The following is a 19,087-nucleotide window of genomic DNA, read 5'->3' as shown; positions in this document are numbered from 1 at the left end:
CATCCTTTTGCAGCTAAAGGCACTCAGCCACAGAGGCCAAGTTCTGCTCTGAGTCATGCAGCTGAGATACCGGGAGGGAATTTGAACAGGGACAACTCCAGAACATGCCCTCTTCACCACTTCCTTAAACTACTTATCAGAAGTAACTGGATTCCAACGAACCAGAATATGCCTATTAAATTTGTTTTAGATTACCTTGAAATACAAGTACAGCCTTTTTAAATTTTACAGATTCACACACCTCTGAGATTCATCCATGGCCTCACCTGAGGCCCTAAACCCCAGTCTGAGCCTCTCTGGTCTGGACAGAGTGAGTAAGGGATCCCTCCCTGTACTGAAAGGCAGGTGAGCCAACAACATGGGAGAAGCTACAGCAGAAACAGAACTCTGCCCAGGTTGCCCATTGCCCAGATTCCCGCACCCCGCCCCCATCCCTGACCACTGAATCAGGAGCACCCAGGCCTCCAAGATCTCATAAGACTCTGCCAGCCCAGGGCAGAGGAAGCACGATGGAAGGGACTCAGCCTTCTGGGGAGAAATGCCAGCCTTGGATACGATATTCACTGCTTAAAAATGATCAGGCTGGTAAAAAATGGAAAATAACCAAATGCTATCAACAGGACAGGAATAAAAAGTAACATAATATATGCACAGAGTGGGATATCCTATAGCAGTGAGAATGCGAAAAAATTACAACTATGTGTGATAATATTAATGGATCTAAGAAAAAAAAAACATGCAGACTGAAAGAAGCCAGACATAAGAGGATGTACTGTACTGTAAGATTGCAATAGCATCCAGTTCAGAAACGAGCCCAACTAATCTATTAGACATCAGAATAGCAGTTATCCCTGGTGGTGAAAGTTACAAGAGGTCTGAATTTCTTTCCCTGCCATCATTATCTCCAGTTCTGGCATGCGGTTTCTAAAGGGCCGTTCTGGAGGAGGCAGAACTGGATAGGGACAAGCCTAGAAATCATGTCATGGGGACACAGTTAAAGGAAGATTTGGGGGCAGTGGGAAAGCCTGGCGTGACAACTATTACTCTCTGTGGGAAGCCATCACAAATATGGGACTGTCTTACTCCTCGTTGCTCCAAAGTGACAAAGGAGGACAGACTTCAGTAAATTCCAGGGAGAGAGTTTTGGCTCCAAAAACCTAATAGTTTGCATAATGGAAGAGAGGAGCCACCCCATCTCTAGAAGGGTTCAAATGGGGAGGCTGGAGAGAGAATTCCTCCACTGGGTGAGAGGCTGGAATGGATAAGCCCAAAGACCTGTATTTCATTGGTTGCAGTATAACAACATGCATGTCATATGGGGGAATCAGATATGTTCACTTTGGTTAGCAAATGGTTTTTATCGTCATCATTATTATGTACATAAAATCTGCATTTCTAGTTTCTTTTGAAAAGTACAATTGAGCTGATTAGAGGTACTTCTTTATATAGGTCATATCATCTTTAGGTCCCCGTAGCCACACCACGCCCTATTATTACCCAACATCAAGGCCAAGTGTCAATATTTATCATCCTGCTTGCTCTGGGGTTTTTCTTTTTTCCTTATACCCAGCCCACTTCACTCCTGTATATCATTACCTGTCTTCTCTCTCTAGGCATTTGAGTGGATGACTTTTGCTATTTTATGGCTCTCAACCTTCATTTGAAACAATGGCATACAGCTATATTTATCTCAATAAATACAGTACATCTGAACAGCAGTACATCTGAACAGCACCCAAAGGCCGTCTTCACCCTGCCCTGGAGCTAGTAGGCTCCCAACAACCCAGTGGAAAAAAGAAAGGCAACCCCTGGGATACGCTTCAGCTGGTGTGTCATGGAGCCAAATCACCTCTCCAGGACTAAGGTCATTTTCCATCGTTAAATAGACACTATTCATCATTGAAGGGACATTGCTATCTAGTCAGCTCCTGTTTGAGAGACTCAGGGCCCTCTGTTAGTTAATGAAACCAACAAGAAATAGAAAAACCTTTTTGTCTGCGAGCCTGAAATAAAAGTAAGAGAGTTTGGCCATGATCAGGATCAAACTGTCTGTTGGGAGGTCCCTGCTAGCTCAAAGGAGCTATGATTTGTAGAATTCCTTCTGATGTGAGTAGCTCTCACTTCTTAAATGCTTCCTATAGATACTGTGTAAGCACTCTACATGATATATCTCACATAATTGTGTAATAACACTACAGGAGAGGTATTACGATTATTCTCTGTTATATAGATGAAGAAACTCAGGCACAGAGAGGTTAAGTAACTGGTCTGAGGTCACACATCTAGTGATGATGGAGCCAGAATTCAAATTCAGACCTTCTAACTCCAGGTACCACCAGGATTTGATACTTAATGTCCCAGTGGGATTTCCTCTGCCCACGCATTATATGACGGTGCTACACTTCTTGCCAAGCATACCAAGAACATAAAACACAGACTTCTAGTTTTCTTTTCCTCTGGCTTACAAATTTGTGAAAATTAAACTAAAAAATTCCCTTATTTTATTTGATTCCTTAAACTATAAAATAAAAAGCAAATTTCTCTGGGACAAAAGTTTCTCTGGCAAAATTTGATTCATGTTCAAATTCAAGGAATTTGAGATGGAATATAAAATAGAAGAGCTTTCAGCGTCCAGAGTCCAGTCATTCCTTCAAGATTCTTTTTTTTTTTTTTAAGAATTTATTTATTTGAGAGAGAGTGCATGCACACAGCATGGGGGGCAGAGGCAGAGGGAGAGGGAGAAGCAAACTCCCTGCTGAGCAGGGAGCCCTCAAGGCTCCCTGTGGAGCTTATGCTTAAGACCTCAAGATCATGACCTGAGCTGAAGGCAGATGTCCAACTGACCAAGCCTCCCAGGTGTCCCCCATTCCTTCAAGATTTTATAGCTCAATGCTGTCAAACACCTGCTGGACGTGTAGGGCCAAATCTCCATTATGTTCAGGCGTGCGAACTTCTACTGACAGGGTGAACATACATTACAGTGATCCTGTCAGGTAAGTGGGGGGCCTATTTTGACCTCTGAGATTATGTTATATGATGAGGAATGCATGTAAAACTAAACATTGTTTCTCTAACTCAATATTTTACAGGAAAACTGCCTGAGAATCCTATCTGCAAATGACTATGGGTTTAAATGAAACTAATTCAGTTAAAAACCTATGTATCTGAAAATCATATGTGCCAAATAAACACAAATTCTTTGGGCTTATCAGTTGAAAATTATATTACTCAAAAATAGGTCTATTAGAAAGGATATGATAATGTTTTGTTGACCAGAAAGCCTAAAATTAAGAGAATATATATTTCAATAAGACTGTACTCCTACCTTAATAAAAGAACTGAAATTATCTTGTAGTAAGAGGAGGAAAAAATGTGACAAGGAAGACAACTTCAGTAACTGGAAGCTTAATGTTCATTAGTGCATGTAATAAACCCTTATATTGAACATAAATATATGATTTTGTTGATAGAAAATCCATTTCTCTTGCCTTCACTAAATAAATGGGTTGAAGGGATATGTAAACTACATTGACTTTATGGATGTCAGATTTTTGGAGTGCCTGGATGGCTTAGTTGGGTGAGCAGCTAACTCTTGGTTTCGGCTCCGGTGGTGATTTTGGGTCCCGGGACGGAGCCCTGGGTCAGGCTCCATGCTCAGTGTGGGGAGTCTGTTTAGGGATTCTCTCTCCCTCTCCCTCTCCCCTTCCCCCTGCTTGTTCTCTCTCTCTCTCTCTCTCTCTCTCTCTCTCTTTCTCTCAAATACATAATTAAATCTTTTTTTAAAAGGATCTCAAGTTATTAACCTGCCTATATGGGATGTGTTGTAGGGGAAAGGAATATTGCGTGGTTCCTCTTTAAAGCACTTTGACAAAACTGGGAACACCCAATATACCCAGGGGCAGTACAGCACAAATGCCACAAGGCGTCGCTTTCCAACAATGACTTGCCCTGCAGTTAACCATATTTTCTGGAGAAGGAAGGGAGGAGAGGAGAGGGATGTTAACAGTATTTTGATGAAATAACCAGAAGTGCATTTATTAGAATACACAGCAATTAGTGTATCCAGACCAAAGGAAGTTTCCCTTTACTGAAAACCTCAATTTTTTTTTCCTTTTTATTGTATTTTCCTCTGGAGCAAAACTGAGCCTTGGTATTACTACAGATTAGTAGTACAGACGTGGAAATTTTCCATTACCTCTTGGTCTTCACAAACATTCAGTGGGATTATCCTGGAGGTGGACTATGATACCTATATTACAGATGAAGAAACCAAAAACTAGAAAAGTTGTAATTGGCCAATGAAAATTCCAGTGGCTAGGCTTCCTGACACCTGGCCAGCTGGGAACCCTATGCCCTGCTCCTCCCCAACATCCCTCAGAGTAGAGGAGCTTGGGAACAGGGCGTGACTATTTTGCTTTTTTGGAAATGAGTGTAAATATGTTAGACAAAAGTGTCTGATATGAATTTGTACTTGTTTATGTTTATAAAAGAAGGCTTCAGAGAGTTTTCAGGGGTGCTCTAAGCCACTTTGGGCTGTGTCTAGGATGGGTTTCCAAGGGAGCTCATTTTGTTGTTAGAGGTGTGTGTGTGTTTGTTAGGGTTGCCAAGCAAAGTACAGATTGGGTGGTTTAAATAAGAGAAATTTATTTTCTCACAATTCTGGAGGCTAGAAATCCAAGATCAAGGAGTCGACAAGGCTGATCTCAGCTGAGGCCTGCCTCCTTTGTTTGTAGACAGTCGGCTATCTTCTCCCTGTGTCTTCACAGGGTCTTCCGCGTCTGTGCCTGCGTCCTAACCTTCTCTTCTTATAAGGACACCAGTCCAATTGGAACCTCATTTTGCCTTAATTACCTTTTTAAAGGCCCCATCTTCAACAATAGTCTCATTCTGAGGTACTGGGGGAGGGAGCGGTGAGGGCTTCCACATAGGAATTTAGAGGAGACAACAATTCAATCTGTAACAAGGTGGAAAAGTTGAGAAACCTGCGTTAGCCTTTCCAACTCTTCACCACCACAATGACAGCTTCTAGTCTGGGTCCTTAACTACAACTTCCAAGAGTTGGATGTTATGGATTTCCTTCTCCAAGAAAGCTCCTTAACTTAATCTGTTTTTTATATGTGACTCTGATTGTTTCCTGTAGAAGTAGAGCTTGGAGAAAAGGTTTATGATCTCCATTCTTATATTTTTTTCTTTAATGCTCTCCATAATAAGTGTAGTCACCTTCTGTCACCGTACAAAGTTATCACAACACTATTGACGATATTCCCCTTGCTGGACTTCTCAGCCTTGTGACTTCTTTATTTTACACCCAGAATTCTGTATGATCCCCATTCTTAAAGCAAGGAATTATATTCAACTTTGGAGTAACTTAAAAACAGGAGGAGATGGGTACTTAGAAGTGCACTTTTCTAAGGATTTAAATTCTATTTTTTAAACTTGGAAAATATAGAAAAGCAATAAGAAGAAAATAAAAAGTATTCATCACCCCCTAGAGAAAATGCTACCGACATGATGCATCATCTTTCCAATCTTTGGTACGTATACAAAATATATGTAATACATGTATAAATATATATTTAAATTGTGTGTCTATGTGCATATGTATATATATACATTTTTTAACCAAAAAGTAACTCTTGTGAAAATAGTTTTGTGACCTGCTTTCTTAACCTAATATTCTCCATAACATTCCATCTCCTCCTACAAAAAGTTCTTAATTGTTACCTAGCGAGCTTCAGATTATTGGACAGTTGTATTTCTTCCAGTTTTTTGAAGGAGTAAATACTGCTGTGGTGAACATATTTGTAAGCATTTGTGATTTTTTTTTTCTTATGACGAATTCTTACAAATGGAACTCCTAAAACACAAGACATGCAACTCCCAGGACTTTTGACCTCAATCGCCAAGTTATCATCTGGGTTCCTTGGCCCAATTTCCACAACTCTCCTCCAATCCCTCCTCTAGCAGACTGACCTGGCTGTCACCCCCACTCCAAGGACAAAGAATACAGCCCCCCCCGAAAACTATATATATATATGACCAATATTATAGGTCAAAATTACTGAAGTGTTTGAAAGATTTTGCCCTTTACACATTTAGTCTTTTGTGAATGGATTTTTTATTTCTCCACTATTTTCATTGCTTCTTTGGCTTAACTGACTTGTGCATGCTGCTTATAAATATTAATTCAGTATCATGTGTTATAAATGTGTTTCAAAAAATTTTCTCCTTTTGTACTTGTCTTTTTAGGCAGTTCCTGATATTTTCTAGTACACACATTTGGAATATTTCTAAGGTCAGTTTAGCACTCTTTTGCTTTCAGTGTGCTGTTTTGTTTTGTTTTTAGGGTTTTATTTATTTGTCAGAGAGAGTGCACACGTACGAGCAAGGGGAGTGGCAAGCACAGGGAGAAGCAGGCTCCTCACTGTAAAAGCAGCCCTCCAGCACCCAGGCATCATGACGTGAGCCAAAGGAAGACACTTAACCCACTGAGCCACCCAGCCATCCCTGTGTGCTGTTTTTTGATATTGTGGTCATAAAGGCCTTCCTTCCCTCTATCCAAGATTATATAAATATTTGCCTTTATTTTCTTTGAGTATTTTACGGTTTCACTTAAATTTTTTATTGTGGTAAAATATACATAACAAAATTTACCATTTTAACCATTTTTAAGTGGAAAGTCAGTGCCATCAAGCACATAGTATTCTATAATCATCATCACTATACATTTCTAGAAGTTTTTCATCATCTCAGAGACTCTGTATGCATTAAAAAGTAATTCCTTCTTTCTCCCTCCCAACCTCTAGTAATTTCTATCACACTTCCTCAGAGAAATTTGACTATTCTGTTATCTAAAATTCTATTACCTAAAATTACCTCTATTACCTATTTTAGGTAATAGGCAAAATGCCTATTTTAGGTAACTTATATAAGGGGAATTATACAATATTTGTCCTTTTGGGTTTTGTTTATTTCACTTAGCAGAATATTTTCAAGGTTCATACATGTTATAGTATATATCAGAACTTTATTCCTATTTCAGGCTGAATAACATTCCATTTGAATTACATTATGGTTTCATTTTTATGCATAATTTTCTAATCTACATAAACAGTATTTTGATATACAGTGTTAGGTGAATATCTAAACTAACTTCTTAAATAGTTCATCATGGGGGCACCTGGGTGGCTCAGTGGGTTAAGCTGCTGCCTTCGGCTCAGGTCATGATCTCGGGGTCCTGGGATCGAGTCCCGCATCGGGCTCTCTGCTCAGCAGGGAGCCTGCCTCCCTCTCTCTCTCTCTCTGCCTGCCTCTCTGCCTACTTGTGATCTATCTCCGTCAAATAAATAAAATCTTTTTAAAAATAAATAAATAACTCATCATGTCCCCCACTGATTTGAAATTCTAGCTTCATCTAACATTCCAATACCATGCGTTCTCAATAGGGACAACATCACCTGCAGAGGGTTGAAAATTGGATCCTAGGGTACAAAAGAAAATCTTATTCTTTTTATGTTTGTCAGAGAGAGTGCACAAGCACAAGCAAGGGGAGTGGCAAGCACAGGGAGAAGCAGGCTCCTCACATGTATATCCTCACTCAGACATACATGCAGTACATAAAGAGATACATATTATATCTGTGGTGTTAAAATTTTGTGGGAGGTGATGAATAGGGGAAAAGTCTGAAAAGGCTTCTTTAGGGATAATAATGGGGGAAAAGGTTGAGAAATCCTGCCCTGTACTATATTCCTACACTTATTTGTATGTTTTTCTGAACTTATTTGCTCCATTGATGTGCCTGTCCCTGTACTAGAAACACTAAATTATTTTGTTCTTATCATTCTGTTCATTTCCTTCCTAGAATCTGAGGTCACCATGATCATATACTTGTTTACATATCAATGGCCTGTCTCCTTGGACTAGAATGACAGCTCAGTGGGGTCTGGGACTTGTCCTGTTCATCACTGTGGCCCTGTATTTTAAATGATGCCTGGGAGAAGGCGACCACAAAATACTTTTTGGTTGAATTAATAAATTTGAATATCAAGTAGGCCAAATCCTTTCTAAGGATTTTTTTTCCTTCAAAAATTTGGCCACTCTCACCTGTTCATTCTTGGAAATGAGCTTTAGAATCATTCTAATAGACTGTAAAAAATCCTATCAGCTGTCCCCACCCCTACACCTGCCAGAAGGTGGAGCATCTTGTGGTGGGGACTCAGTGACTCTATTCCAAAGAACAGAGTGTTGAAAGGGAAAAATGGTGACTTTATAGACAAGAAATCTGGCAGAAACCATCTTAACTAAGTGATGGAGTTTACCATCACCATGTGCATATCACACAGCTGAATATTATGTGATGAGAGGGGCACTTCTGTGGTAGTCTTCCCCAAAACCCATCACCCCAGTCTAATCATGAGAGAACACCAGACAAACCCAAATTCACAGTATTCTACAAAATAGCTGACCAATACTCTTCAAAAAATGTCAGGGTCAAAAAAAAAAAAAAAGTAAAAGATGAAATACGTCATAGTTCAGAAGAGACTAAGGGAAAGTGATGCGGAAATGTGGAATCCTGGATTAGATCCTGGAATATTAGTGGGAAAACTATTTTTTCAGATTAAGTTGTGTATTTGAAACTATTATATTCTTTCAAATATTGATCATTGTTTAGCTAGAAAATCTAGAACAAGATGTACTATTTGTTTTATTAAGAAACTGTGAAACAGGGGCGCCTGGGTGGCTCAGAGGGTTAAGCCTCTGCCTTCAGCTCAGGTCATGGTCTCAGGGTCCTGGGATCGAGTCCCACATCGGGCTCTCTGCTCAACGGGAGCCTGCTTCTTTCTCTCCCTCTGCCTGTCATTTCCTCTGTTTGTGCTCTCTCTTTCTGGCAAATAAATAAATAAAATCTTAAAAAAAAAAAACTGTGAAACACTGTGTACCAACTATATTTCCATAATAATACATGTTTAAACTTTAGAAATAGATGTTGAATTTGATCATACACCTTTTTAGAAAATACCTTTTTGATCAAATATCTTTTTAGAAAATATTAAAATGCTTGCTTTTGCACTACAGATGTGATTTTTTTCCTAGTTATTAAAATATCTCTGCATCTCTAAAGAAACTCCTTCTAGATGTACTATATAATTCTTTGTAAAACACTGGAACTGGTTTGCAAATATTTTATTTAAGATTTTAGCAGCATCATTTAAGCAGCAGCCGGGCCTGGGCGGCTCGCGGAGGGAGGCGAGTAAGAGCTGGGATATATGCACGGGAGTCCGCCGCAGTCAGCTAAGGGTCACCAAGGTGCTAAACTCTCGGGATGGAAGCCTCCGGGAAGGGCCCCAGACACGCGAGCGCCCGTAGCTGCGCCGGAAGTGGCGTCATCGAGCCGGCGTCCCTCGCAGCCAATGGCCGGGGAATGCGCCGTCCGGTGGTAAGCTTCCCTGCACCTGGGGATAAAGGCAGACGGCCCTTAAGGCGCAAGGACCATCCTTCTACGTTATTACGCAAGCTACCGAGGCAGCTTAGTCAGAGACAGGTGTCTCTTCCCGCTTCTCTGCCGCCAGTTAAGCTAGCTCAGTGACACCACGCCTTCAACCTGAGGGCCCACTCAAGCGTCGCAGCTGCCCTCACTAAAGACCTCTGTCAGGCGTGCAGTAAAAGCCGGAAGCAGGCGGAATGGGCGGTGCTGGCAGAGGGCGTGTCGAAGGCGTGGCCTGACTGCCGTGAGGTCGGACGGGGCGTGGCCATCCGCCCTACCTGGGCTTTCAGTCAAATGCACGGTGAACTGCCGCGGTCGGCTTTCCAGCCGTCTCCTGGGGGCGGGTCGCTACTGGCTCCGCCCCCGCCCAGATTTCTCCTTCTTGGGAAGCACCCCCAGAGTCTCCGAGATTTGGCCCGAGTTGGCTGCTGGCCTCCAATCGGTCTGGCGGTTTCTAGCGGCGATGGAGGGCGCCCACGAGAACCCCGCAGAGTCTAGCTCCTCCGTCCCCAGCTCCGAAGAGCCTGCCGGCTCGGCCAGGGGCCCCGAGGTGCTGCCTCGGGAGGAGTCGGAGGGCTGCGCCCGTCCCTTGGACGCGGCCCCCAAGAAACTCTGTGGCTATCTGAGTAAATTTGGAGGCAAAGGGCCCATCCGGGGCTGGAAATCCCGCTGGTTCTTCTACGACGAGAAGAAATGTCACCTGTATTATTCGCGGACCGCGCAGGATGCCAATCCCTTGGACAGCATCGACCTCTCCAGTGCGGTCTTTGACTGCAAGGCGGACGCCGAGGAGGGGACTTTTGAAATCAAGACTCCTAGCCGGGTTATTACTCTGAAGGTAAATGGAGCAGTTTTTTCCGTTTTCAGCCAGGGTCAGTTCCCAGGGCATGGGCGGGCACGTGTGAGTGGTCACAGTAAATTCACTGGAACAAGGATCACAGACCTTGATCTCCCCTAGTGAACCCTGGGTGGCCAGGGATTAGTGCATTCCAAAACGCAGTCACACCCATTTCCTCACTGGGTTCCCAGACAAAGGCGACAAAGGTGGGGATGATGTACCCATACTAGAATCAAGAAACTGAGTCTTGGAGAGATGAAGTGACCATGCATCTCGAGAGTGGTGTAACCCACATTGGGAATCCCTGAGTCTCTCCACCTTTCAGTACTGTATCAAAACTTTTCCTTTTTGGTCACCCTTAACTTTCTTACTTGGGGCTGAAATATAGCCAAGATACGAGCTATGCAATCCTCTCATGGCCCAGATTCTGAATCACTTTTCTTGTTATTTTGGCCAAGGGGACTGAATGCTTAGCAAACTTTGGCGGAACTAGGAGATAAAATACTTAGGTTTCTTGGATCAGCCTAGAATGTTCATAGAGGCATGTCTTAACGTGTTTTACCATCAGTTGGTTTTGTTTTATTATCACCTTTAACTGGGAGAGCCATGTGCTTAAAACAGACAGGCTTGGATTCAAATTCTACATCAGCTGCTTACTAACTGTGTCACCCTGGGCAAACTACTTAACCTCTCAGAATCTAGGTAGTTTGTGAGATTTAAAACAAGGTGTGTAAGCATCTGGCAGCTGCAAATTGTTGAATTAATCCCAGCATCTAAGATACAGCCTAGCATCTAGTGGGTGCTCAATAAATTCCTGTTTAATGACCCCACATGGTGATAGAACCATGGTCATAATGTTCATGTCAAGAGGAGGTGCCCCAGAACTTGAGTGGAAAGACAAATCTGGGTTAAGAGTTCTGGGATTCGCATTCATCAGAGAAGACTGTGCCAGCAGACAGCCTCCCCAGCCCCACCCTGTCTTCCCACCTCTCCACCCCCACTTCCAGCTAACTGGGCATCTGCTGAGCCCCTGGATATAGCCTGTAGTTTCAGTTCCCCTTTAACGGCTGGGCCTGGCTGGTGACCAGGCTGGGGAAATCAGATAAAATAAGGCAAACCTGGAATTCCAGGCCGGGGAAGGCAGGCATTTTAGAGGTCATGTGGTTTACGGATGCATCCCCTCCCACAAGGCTGAGTGCTGTCTACGGGATCTCCTGCACCTGTCTTTTACTGTTCCCTTGATCTGTGTGTGTGCCTGGTTCTGTGCTAAGCCCTGGGGCATGGAGCCTAATCAGACCTGCCCCCCTGGTTCTCAAACAGCTTACAGTCTGCTGAGGGAATTGAGAGATTGACTAGAACACAACAGTTAAATGTTCTGTAGAGATGCTCTGATAAGTCTGTACCAGCCAAGTGTGGTTCTGCTGAGTGGAAGAGTCTACCCAGGAGGGAAGCATAGAGAAGGAAATGACATCTGAGGTCTGAAAAACGGGTTTGGTTTTCCACGAGCAGATAAGAGGGAAGGTATTCCTGGCCACGAGAGCCCCATGAACAAAGACAGGAAACAGTGTCCTGGCCAATCACAGGAGCCTGGGTTACAGAGGAGCCCAAAAGATGGAGTGGGAGAACTGAGGCCCAAGCATAGAGCATTTCTGAGTTGGGCCTGGGAGCTTGGACTTTGTCCTGTGGGCTGTGGGAAATTGTCAAAGAGCTTTAAGCAAGGTAGCTCTGTGAGATTAGAATGTTTAGAAGACTTATTGTGGCTGTTGGGTAGATAAAACCTTAGAAGGCAAGGCTGCTGGTCACGAAGTCCTTCAGGAGGTGGTCAGGAGAGAATGAGCTAGAGCTGTGAGGCGGGGAGGGAGACCAATGGGGGTGACTAGGGATGTGAGGGAGGAGGAATGCAAGGGAGGAGTTGGGTAGCTGACTGTCCAGTTGGGCCAGTCACGATAGAGGGAGCCCAGGATGGGGAGGCTGTAGGACACCCACTCAGTAGACTCTTAAATTCCGAGAGGATCAACCATGACACGTATAGTAGGTGCTCAGTATACACTTGTCCAGTGAATTAATAAAATGGGGTATTTGGGTATGGGATGGAACTTAGCAGCACAGGGTCATGATGAAGCCCTGGGAGGGGCTGAGGTCTCTCAGGGAGAGTATGTAGAAAGAGAAGACTGGTGGGCATCATTTTATCTTATATGGTACCTCCCTGACAGGCCTAGGGCCTCTTTCATGGAGCCCTCGGCCTCGTACACACCTTATCTGTGGACCGCTTAGAATAGGGAGCCTGCCCTCGTTGCCCATAGCAGGCTCCTTTTCTCACATGGCCTTGTAGGCGGCTCTGTGAGGCTCACCATCCACTCCCAGCAAGCTGCCTGGCTCCCTTGGCCCAACTGATCCCAGGCCTTCTCTAGGGAAGCCACAGTCTCCTGGCCATAATTGACAGCAAATCTCTGGCCTAAAGGGGGAGACCCAGGTTCTGGGACCAGCTCTGCCACCACCTGCCTGAGCAACTTCAGAGCTTTAGTTCTCCATCTGTAGAATGGGGGAGTCCTTCCTGAAGGATCTAGCTATGGAATAGATGGGAAAATAGGTATTTGGATCATCCAGGGCTGGGAGATTAATGACCACCATCAACCATTGCCTTGTTTGGGGTACCCGGAGGGTGCCACTGTGTTGTTACTGTATGCATATGGCCTTCCAGTTCCCAATCATATCCATGGTTTTGGTGTGTCCCCAAAACAGAGAAGGGATTCTTTCCACTCCCTAAAAAGTCAGTCTTTTAGGATTCCTGGACCCAATTCCAACATGGCACATGGAATGTTCCCCCACAGCCACGCCTACCACAACACCACGCAGTTCTCTCTGTCTCTCTAAGGAGGCTCCATGCTCAGTTTGGGTCTCAAACTCACAGTTGCGTGCCCTACTGACTGACACAGCCAGGTGCCCCCAACTCAATTCTAACACTGTCTACCCAGAGACAGCCTCAGATTCCACAGCTTAAGGGCTCAGTCCTACAAGGCTTCCCCCACACCTCATTGCAGAGGCCAATCGCAAGCCCCAGACTGTTACTTTTGTGTCTAACAGCCGGCTGCAGATTGGAGTCTCCAGTGACCTCAGGTTCCATTAGTTTGGTAGAGCAGCTCCCAGATCTCAGAGAAACACTTACTTACTTTCATCACCAGTTTATTAAAGGGTGTGAGAAAGAATACCAGTCAACAGGCAGATGCACAGAAGAGATGCACAGGGGAAGATCTGGGGAAGGGCAGGAATGACCACACCCTCTCCAGATGCGCCACTCTCCCCGCATCTCTGTGCTCACCAGCCCAGAAGCTCTCCAAATCTAGACCTTCGGGTTTTTAGGGAGGCTTCATTACACAGTCATGATGGACTAAGTCGTTTTCCCATTCAGCCTGCAGCCCCTCTCCACTCCTGGGAGGAAGGGGGTGGGACTGAAGGTTCCAAGCCTCTAATCACATGATCGGTTCTCCTGGCAACTAGCTTTCCATCAGTAGGTTACCTAAGGGCTTTCCAAGAGTTACTTAAAACAACAAAAATCACCTTCTGATCACCCTTATCCCAGGAAAGTCTAAGGGATTTAGGAGCTGTGAGCCAGAAACCATGGACAAAGATCAAACGCATATGAAAAATATATTTTTGGTCATTTGAATGACCAGATACATGTTTCTTATTAACCACAATATCACAGTAGGTTAAGACATTGCGATGTCACACAGGGAGATGGTGATGGTGCCAGGATCCCCCCTTATCCCAGGCCAGAACTTCAGAGCTCCCTCCCTGTCTCTTACCACCCCCAAACGCCCTTGTCCAGTGAGCACACACTGAACTCCTGCAGTGTGTCAGCTGCCGCGCTGGGCGCTTCACCTTCCTGACTTCGCTGCGTCCTCCTACCGGCCCTGTGACAGGAGTGCTGTCGTCACCATAGCACAGATGAGGAAACTGAGACCCAGAAAGGTTAAGGAACCTCAGGGTTTGGGGCCGGAGCCTCCTTTGCTTCTGTGGCCAAGCAGCAGGTGGTGCTTCAGAGGTGGGCACCCGTCGGCCGTGACAACTTTTTTTTTTATGGGAGGGAGAGAATTACGAAGCCTCCCGTGACCTTTCCGCGTCTCAGAGCCAGTGCCACGCCAGGGCCATACTGATTAACCCTTGTGCTCCTTAGGCTGCCACCAAGCAAGTGATGCTGTACTGGCTGCAGCAGCTGCAGATGAAGCGCTGGGAGTTCCACAGCAGCCCGCCCGCGCCCCCCCGCCGCCCCCGCCACCCCGGCTGCCAATGGGCCCACCTTGCGCCTCGAGCCAGGTACCCAGGGGGTCTGCCTCCTGCCCATACCCCCAGGACTCGTGGGGACCAAGCCCTTCGCTCCTGTTGGGAGTGAGCAGGAGGAGCCTCTGCTAGATCAGCCAAGACCCAGGAGGAAGAGTCACAGTCAGGCAAGACACAGTGTAGCCTCGAGGACAGGGATGGGACTCTGAGGCCAGGATGTCTGGGTTCAAATCCTAAGCCTATGTGGTCTTAAGCAAGTGGCTTAGCCTTTCTGAGCTCCCGTTTCTTTCCGTATAAAATGAGCTTCAGAAGTCCTGCCTGCTTCTCAGGGTTATTCTGAGAATGACATGAATCCGTGCACCTGGAGTGCTTGGAGCAAGGCTGGCACTTTGTACAAGTTCAGGAAACGGCAGCTCTTATTTCGATGACTGTTATGGGAAGTTCCGGAGAAATGAACCTCGCACAGGGCTGCTGTGAGGAAGGTTAGTGAGAAAACGCAGTTATCAGTGCTGCTCCTGACATGCACGCGTTTGTGCCGCGGTTGGACAGATGGGTGATTTTAGCTGGAGTGTTCCTCTCAGCAGAGTCCTTCACCCCCATGTGGCCCGCAAGGGAAGTTTTTTGGTTCCAAGTCCTAGGACATCTCCAGTGCCGAGGAGTGCTGGAGCTCCCTCACTCCCACCCCCACGCCCCACGCCACGGCACAGCGGCTGTTCGGCAGGCAGAGAATCAGGACAGACCACCCCCAGCCGCTCTCAGAACAGCTTGCGGTCTTGTCGCAGCTTCGTGCTGTAGCGTGGTGATAGGCAGCCAGATAGGCGAGGGCACGACTTGTGGCCAGGTGCCTCTAGACCTCTGTACCGGGCTGTTTTAAATGTCCCCAACCCAGCTCATCCGCCCTTGACCCTCTGCTCCCCCAGCTTCCTTCCTCTTGTTAAATGATGCTTCACTTGCTCGGCTGCTCCCGGATCAGGGTGCCACCCTCGCCCCTTCGGCAGTCTTGGTGAGCCAAGCTGGTCAGTCACCAAGCTGGCCGTGTCTGCCCTTCGGCCTCCGTGCCAGACCAGCTCCTGCTCACTGCCGGTGCCCTAGGGCAGGCCCCAGCTCCCAGCGGGAAAGTCCCAGCAGCCTCCTCGCCCCTGTCCTGCGTCTTGTGTCCTGGCCTGCCAGCTCGGACCCGTCCTCCCTGCTGTGGCCTGAGTGGGCTTTCTAAAATGAGTGCTGGAGCCCCATCCCCTTGCATGGCCCCCCACCACGTCCCTGGCCCAGCTTTTCACCACAGTGCTCAGGGCTCGTCCCCCCTTGCCTCACCTCTGCGTGCTCCCCCGATGCCCGCCTCACTCTGTGAGCTTCGGCAGCACCAGAATCGTGTCTGCCTGGCAAATTCCTGCTTATTCTCCACAGCCACGCTCCAGTGTCGCCTCCTGCTCTTGCCAGCCTCCCCTTGGAAGCCTCCGAGCACTTTGCCAGCTGGCCTCTGTATGAGCCCTCAACACTTTGTTCACATGGTTCTAACAAGGCCTGGCACGTTGTGCCCTCATTATAGCATCCTTGTCAGTCTCTGTCCTCGGGGCTGGGGCCTATGTCTTTGTCGCTTATGTCGCTGGTACTGAGTACCCTGCTGGCACATCAGATATTTGTGAGCAAACGTATTGGATTTTGTAATTAAATGAGGAAGGGAACGCAAAGCCCTTAGCCTCATGCCACCACATAGTAATTGCTCAATGCATAGTAGCTGTCCTAATAAAGTTGTTGTTATATGTGTACCAGTATAGTACTACACTTAAAATAACGGCTATTTTTTATTGTTAATAATAATTATCAGTCATTTGCTCCCAGAGCCTGCTGGGTGTTTTATGCTTTTAAGGGCTTTCTTTGGAGAAGGGTCTCTTTGTGCTTCTGTACTTGCATTCCATCGTCCAGTCCCCATCAGCCAGAGAGCGGAACAACCCTGGCTGAGTGCACAGCCGCAGCCTGACTCAGCACAGTTGCTGGAGATCAGCCTCCGATTAGAAGCGACAAGACACTCCCCCTGATAACAGAATTCTTGTATGTCTGGAACTAAAGTTGGAACTGAAATTGCTTTGGGATACCACAAATTCTTCTACTGTGCTGAACCCTTTTGAAGCTCTTGAATTCTGTGGCTTTGGTTTAGCACACTTAGCAGTCCTCTCCTGGGCCAGCCCCTGCTGGGAACATGTCCCAGGGGAGGACACTGTCCAAGAAGCACACAGATGGGAGACACAGGAAACTGGGATATGGTCTAAAACCTTTCTCCTACCACAGCAAGCCTTCACCCTCCCCGACCAGGTCCCTGGAAAACCTTCCCCACCCCCCACCCCACAAAAGATATTTCCGGACTCGTGAGCAAGCTGGGAGGCCCTGGATTAGCTGCCAGGAGCAGATTGCCCCACCGCCAGTCTCCACCCTTCCTGGGAGGAAGCAGAGCCTGCTCCCAGGGCAGTGAAAACCAACTGACTCACATCTGACTTTGAGTCACAGACATTTCATCCTGTAAGAAGTGTCCTCTCACTGCCGTTGAGCAATCTGCAAGGCATGTTCTCTTCTCTGCAGTTTTTAAGTGTTTATACCTTTATTTTCTGCTTCACCTAATCATTGGTCTCCACAAGAGCTGAGAAAGATCAAGGGCAAGGCAATTTATAATTTATATGTTGCCAGAGTAGGACACAATTTACACTAAATAGCAATCTTGTAAGTATATGTTATCATAAAAATATGCATACCACTTACACTGTTCTAACACAACACATCATGTTATCCAATCCTCACATCAATGTTATATGGTAGTGTTGTTCCCATCTTACAGAACACAAAACTGAGGCCCACAGAAGCCAAAGGAGCTGTTCAAGTTCACAGAGCAAGAAAGTGTCAGCACTGAAATTTGAACCCTAGTCTGCAGGCTCACAACCCTCTCCTTATGCTGAGGAAGCAAGGCCATGTCCAGTGCTGAGCGGGGAAGTGACCTGCTGGCCCAGGCCCTTTTCACTGGGCAATGACTTCCTACTGGTGATAGAGCAGTGCCTACAGCTCAGGCAAAGGGAGAATTACAAATAAACGCAGCTGAAAATTCCTTGTGTGGTCTGCTCACTGATAGTATTTCTCCTCCCTGAGGGCACGACCCAGACCAGAGCCTTGGGTCATCAGTTCTGTTTCTTGAAGGAAGTGCTGACCTTCACTGTGCCGTCACCACCGTAGCCATCCCTTGAAGACCTTGCTCTGGAGGCTGCTGCCTTCCGGAGCAGCCTCTCCCTTCTTGGAACCCTCTGCCTGTCACAAAGCCTGCTCTGACAAGCCACATAGTTTTAATGGAAAAGCAAGGAACTGTGTTTGAGTGCGGGGCTCTGCTGCCAGCTATGTGACCCTGGCCACAACAAACCTTCTGAGCCTCTGTTTCCTCCCTGGTAGGTCTAACCAGTGGTGACAGTTACCACCGAGGCTTAGTTGGTGTGACCTCAGAGGACATTTAGAGCCACAGGTGGAAGTTAAAACAGATATTGGCAGTTAGAGGAAGTCCTTGCCAAGACATTAAAATCTTTTTTTTTTAAGTTTTTATTTATTTATTTGACAGAGAGAGAGAGTGATCACAAGTAGGCAGAGAGGCAGGCAGGGGGGGGGGAGGCAGGCTCCCTGCTTAGCAGAGATCCCGATGTAGGGCTCGATCCCAGGACCCTGAGATCATGACCTGAGCTGAAGGCAGAGGCTTAACCCACTGAGCCACCCAGGTGCCCCAAGACATTAAAATCTTAGACAAATTGACCATGTTTTTGTGCTGAGTGAGGGAGAATAAAGATGGTCAAAGTATTGATAAACCAGAAGACCTTAATTATTTTGAATCAGCTCAAGGTCTGGATTAAAGACAACTTTTTTGAAAGATGCAAGTCCACAGAATGGGGCTTTATGGTTTTCTAAGTATGTTCATATACTTTATCTCTGCAGGAGACAGGGTGGGGAGTATCCTTCCTGTTTTAAACATGTACAACCTGAGGCCAGAGGAGAATATATGATTTCCAGCCTGATCACAGCACCCTTCCAACAGAAACATGATCCAGCTTCAGGTCTTCTAACCCCACAGCTGAGCCCAGGTTCCTTGGGGCTTCTGTTGAATCCCCCAGGAGACCCTGTGCGTCCAGCCAGATGAGATCCCCTCTTAGCACTCCCCTGCCCATTTGTCCTTCCTAGCCCTGTCTCCTCTCTGGTCCCTCCCAGCATCCCCAGCTCTGGGTCTGGAACCCCTTGCTGCTGCCTGTACTTACCCAGAAAGACCCTCCCTCACTCCTTTGGCAAGTCAAAACCCGGAAAACCCTCAAGGCCCTTCCTTCCGGAAGTCTGCCCTGACTTCAGGTGAAGCAATCTGTCTCAATCCCCCAGGACCCCTATGCTTTGCCTGGCCTGCCCTCCAGCTTCCGCTCGCTTGGTCTTCCTGAAGCCTGCACTTCTCCCTGCTCCTTAAGCTGGAAGCCTCC

The 19,087-nt window shown here is 46.3% G+C and overlaps 2 protein-coding genes across 2 annotated transcripts in view; both read left to right on the top strand.

Moving 5' to 3' along the window:
- LOC111145857 (gamma-aminobutyric acid type B receptor subunit 2) overlaps positions 1 to 1,677 on the top strand; it is a 341,149-nt gene extending 339,472 nt beyond the window's left edge. Inside the window, exon 20 of the transcript XR_002640501.1 lies at positions 1,614 to 1,677. The gene's annotated coding sequence lies outside the window, so the exon portion shown is untranslated. The remainder of the gene's footprint in view (positions 1 to 1,613) is intronic.
- Positions 1,678 to 9,947: 8,270 nt separating this feature from the next.
- LOC111146088 (TBC1 domain family member 2) overlaps positions 9,948 to 19,087 on the top strand; it is a 51,157-nt gene continuing 42,017 nt past the window's right edge. The window contains 3 exon segments of the mRNA XM_022501472.1: positions 9,948 to 10,322; positions 14,500 to 14,580; positions 14,582 to 14,639. Of these exon segments, the coding sequence (XP_022357180.1) occupies positions 9,948 to 10,322; positions 14,500 to 14,580; positions 14,582 to 14,639 (514 nt within the window).

Source organism: Enhydra lutris, unplaced genomic scaffold (genome assembly GCF_002288905.1).
Source record: "Enhydra lutris kenyoni isolate GAN:26980312 unplaced genomic scaffold, ASM228890v2 scaffoldscaffold13, whole genome shotgun sequence".
NCBI lineage: Eukaryota > Metazoa > Chordata > Mammalia > Carnivora > Mustelidae > Enhydra > Enhydra lutris.
The sequence above is the reverse complement of the archived record's forward strand: the minus strand, read 5'-3'. Positions and strand labels throughout refer to the sequence as shown.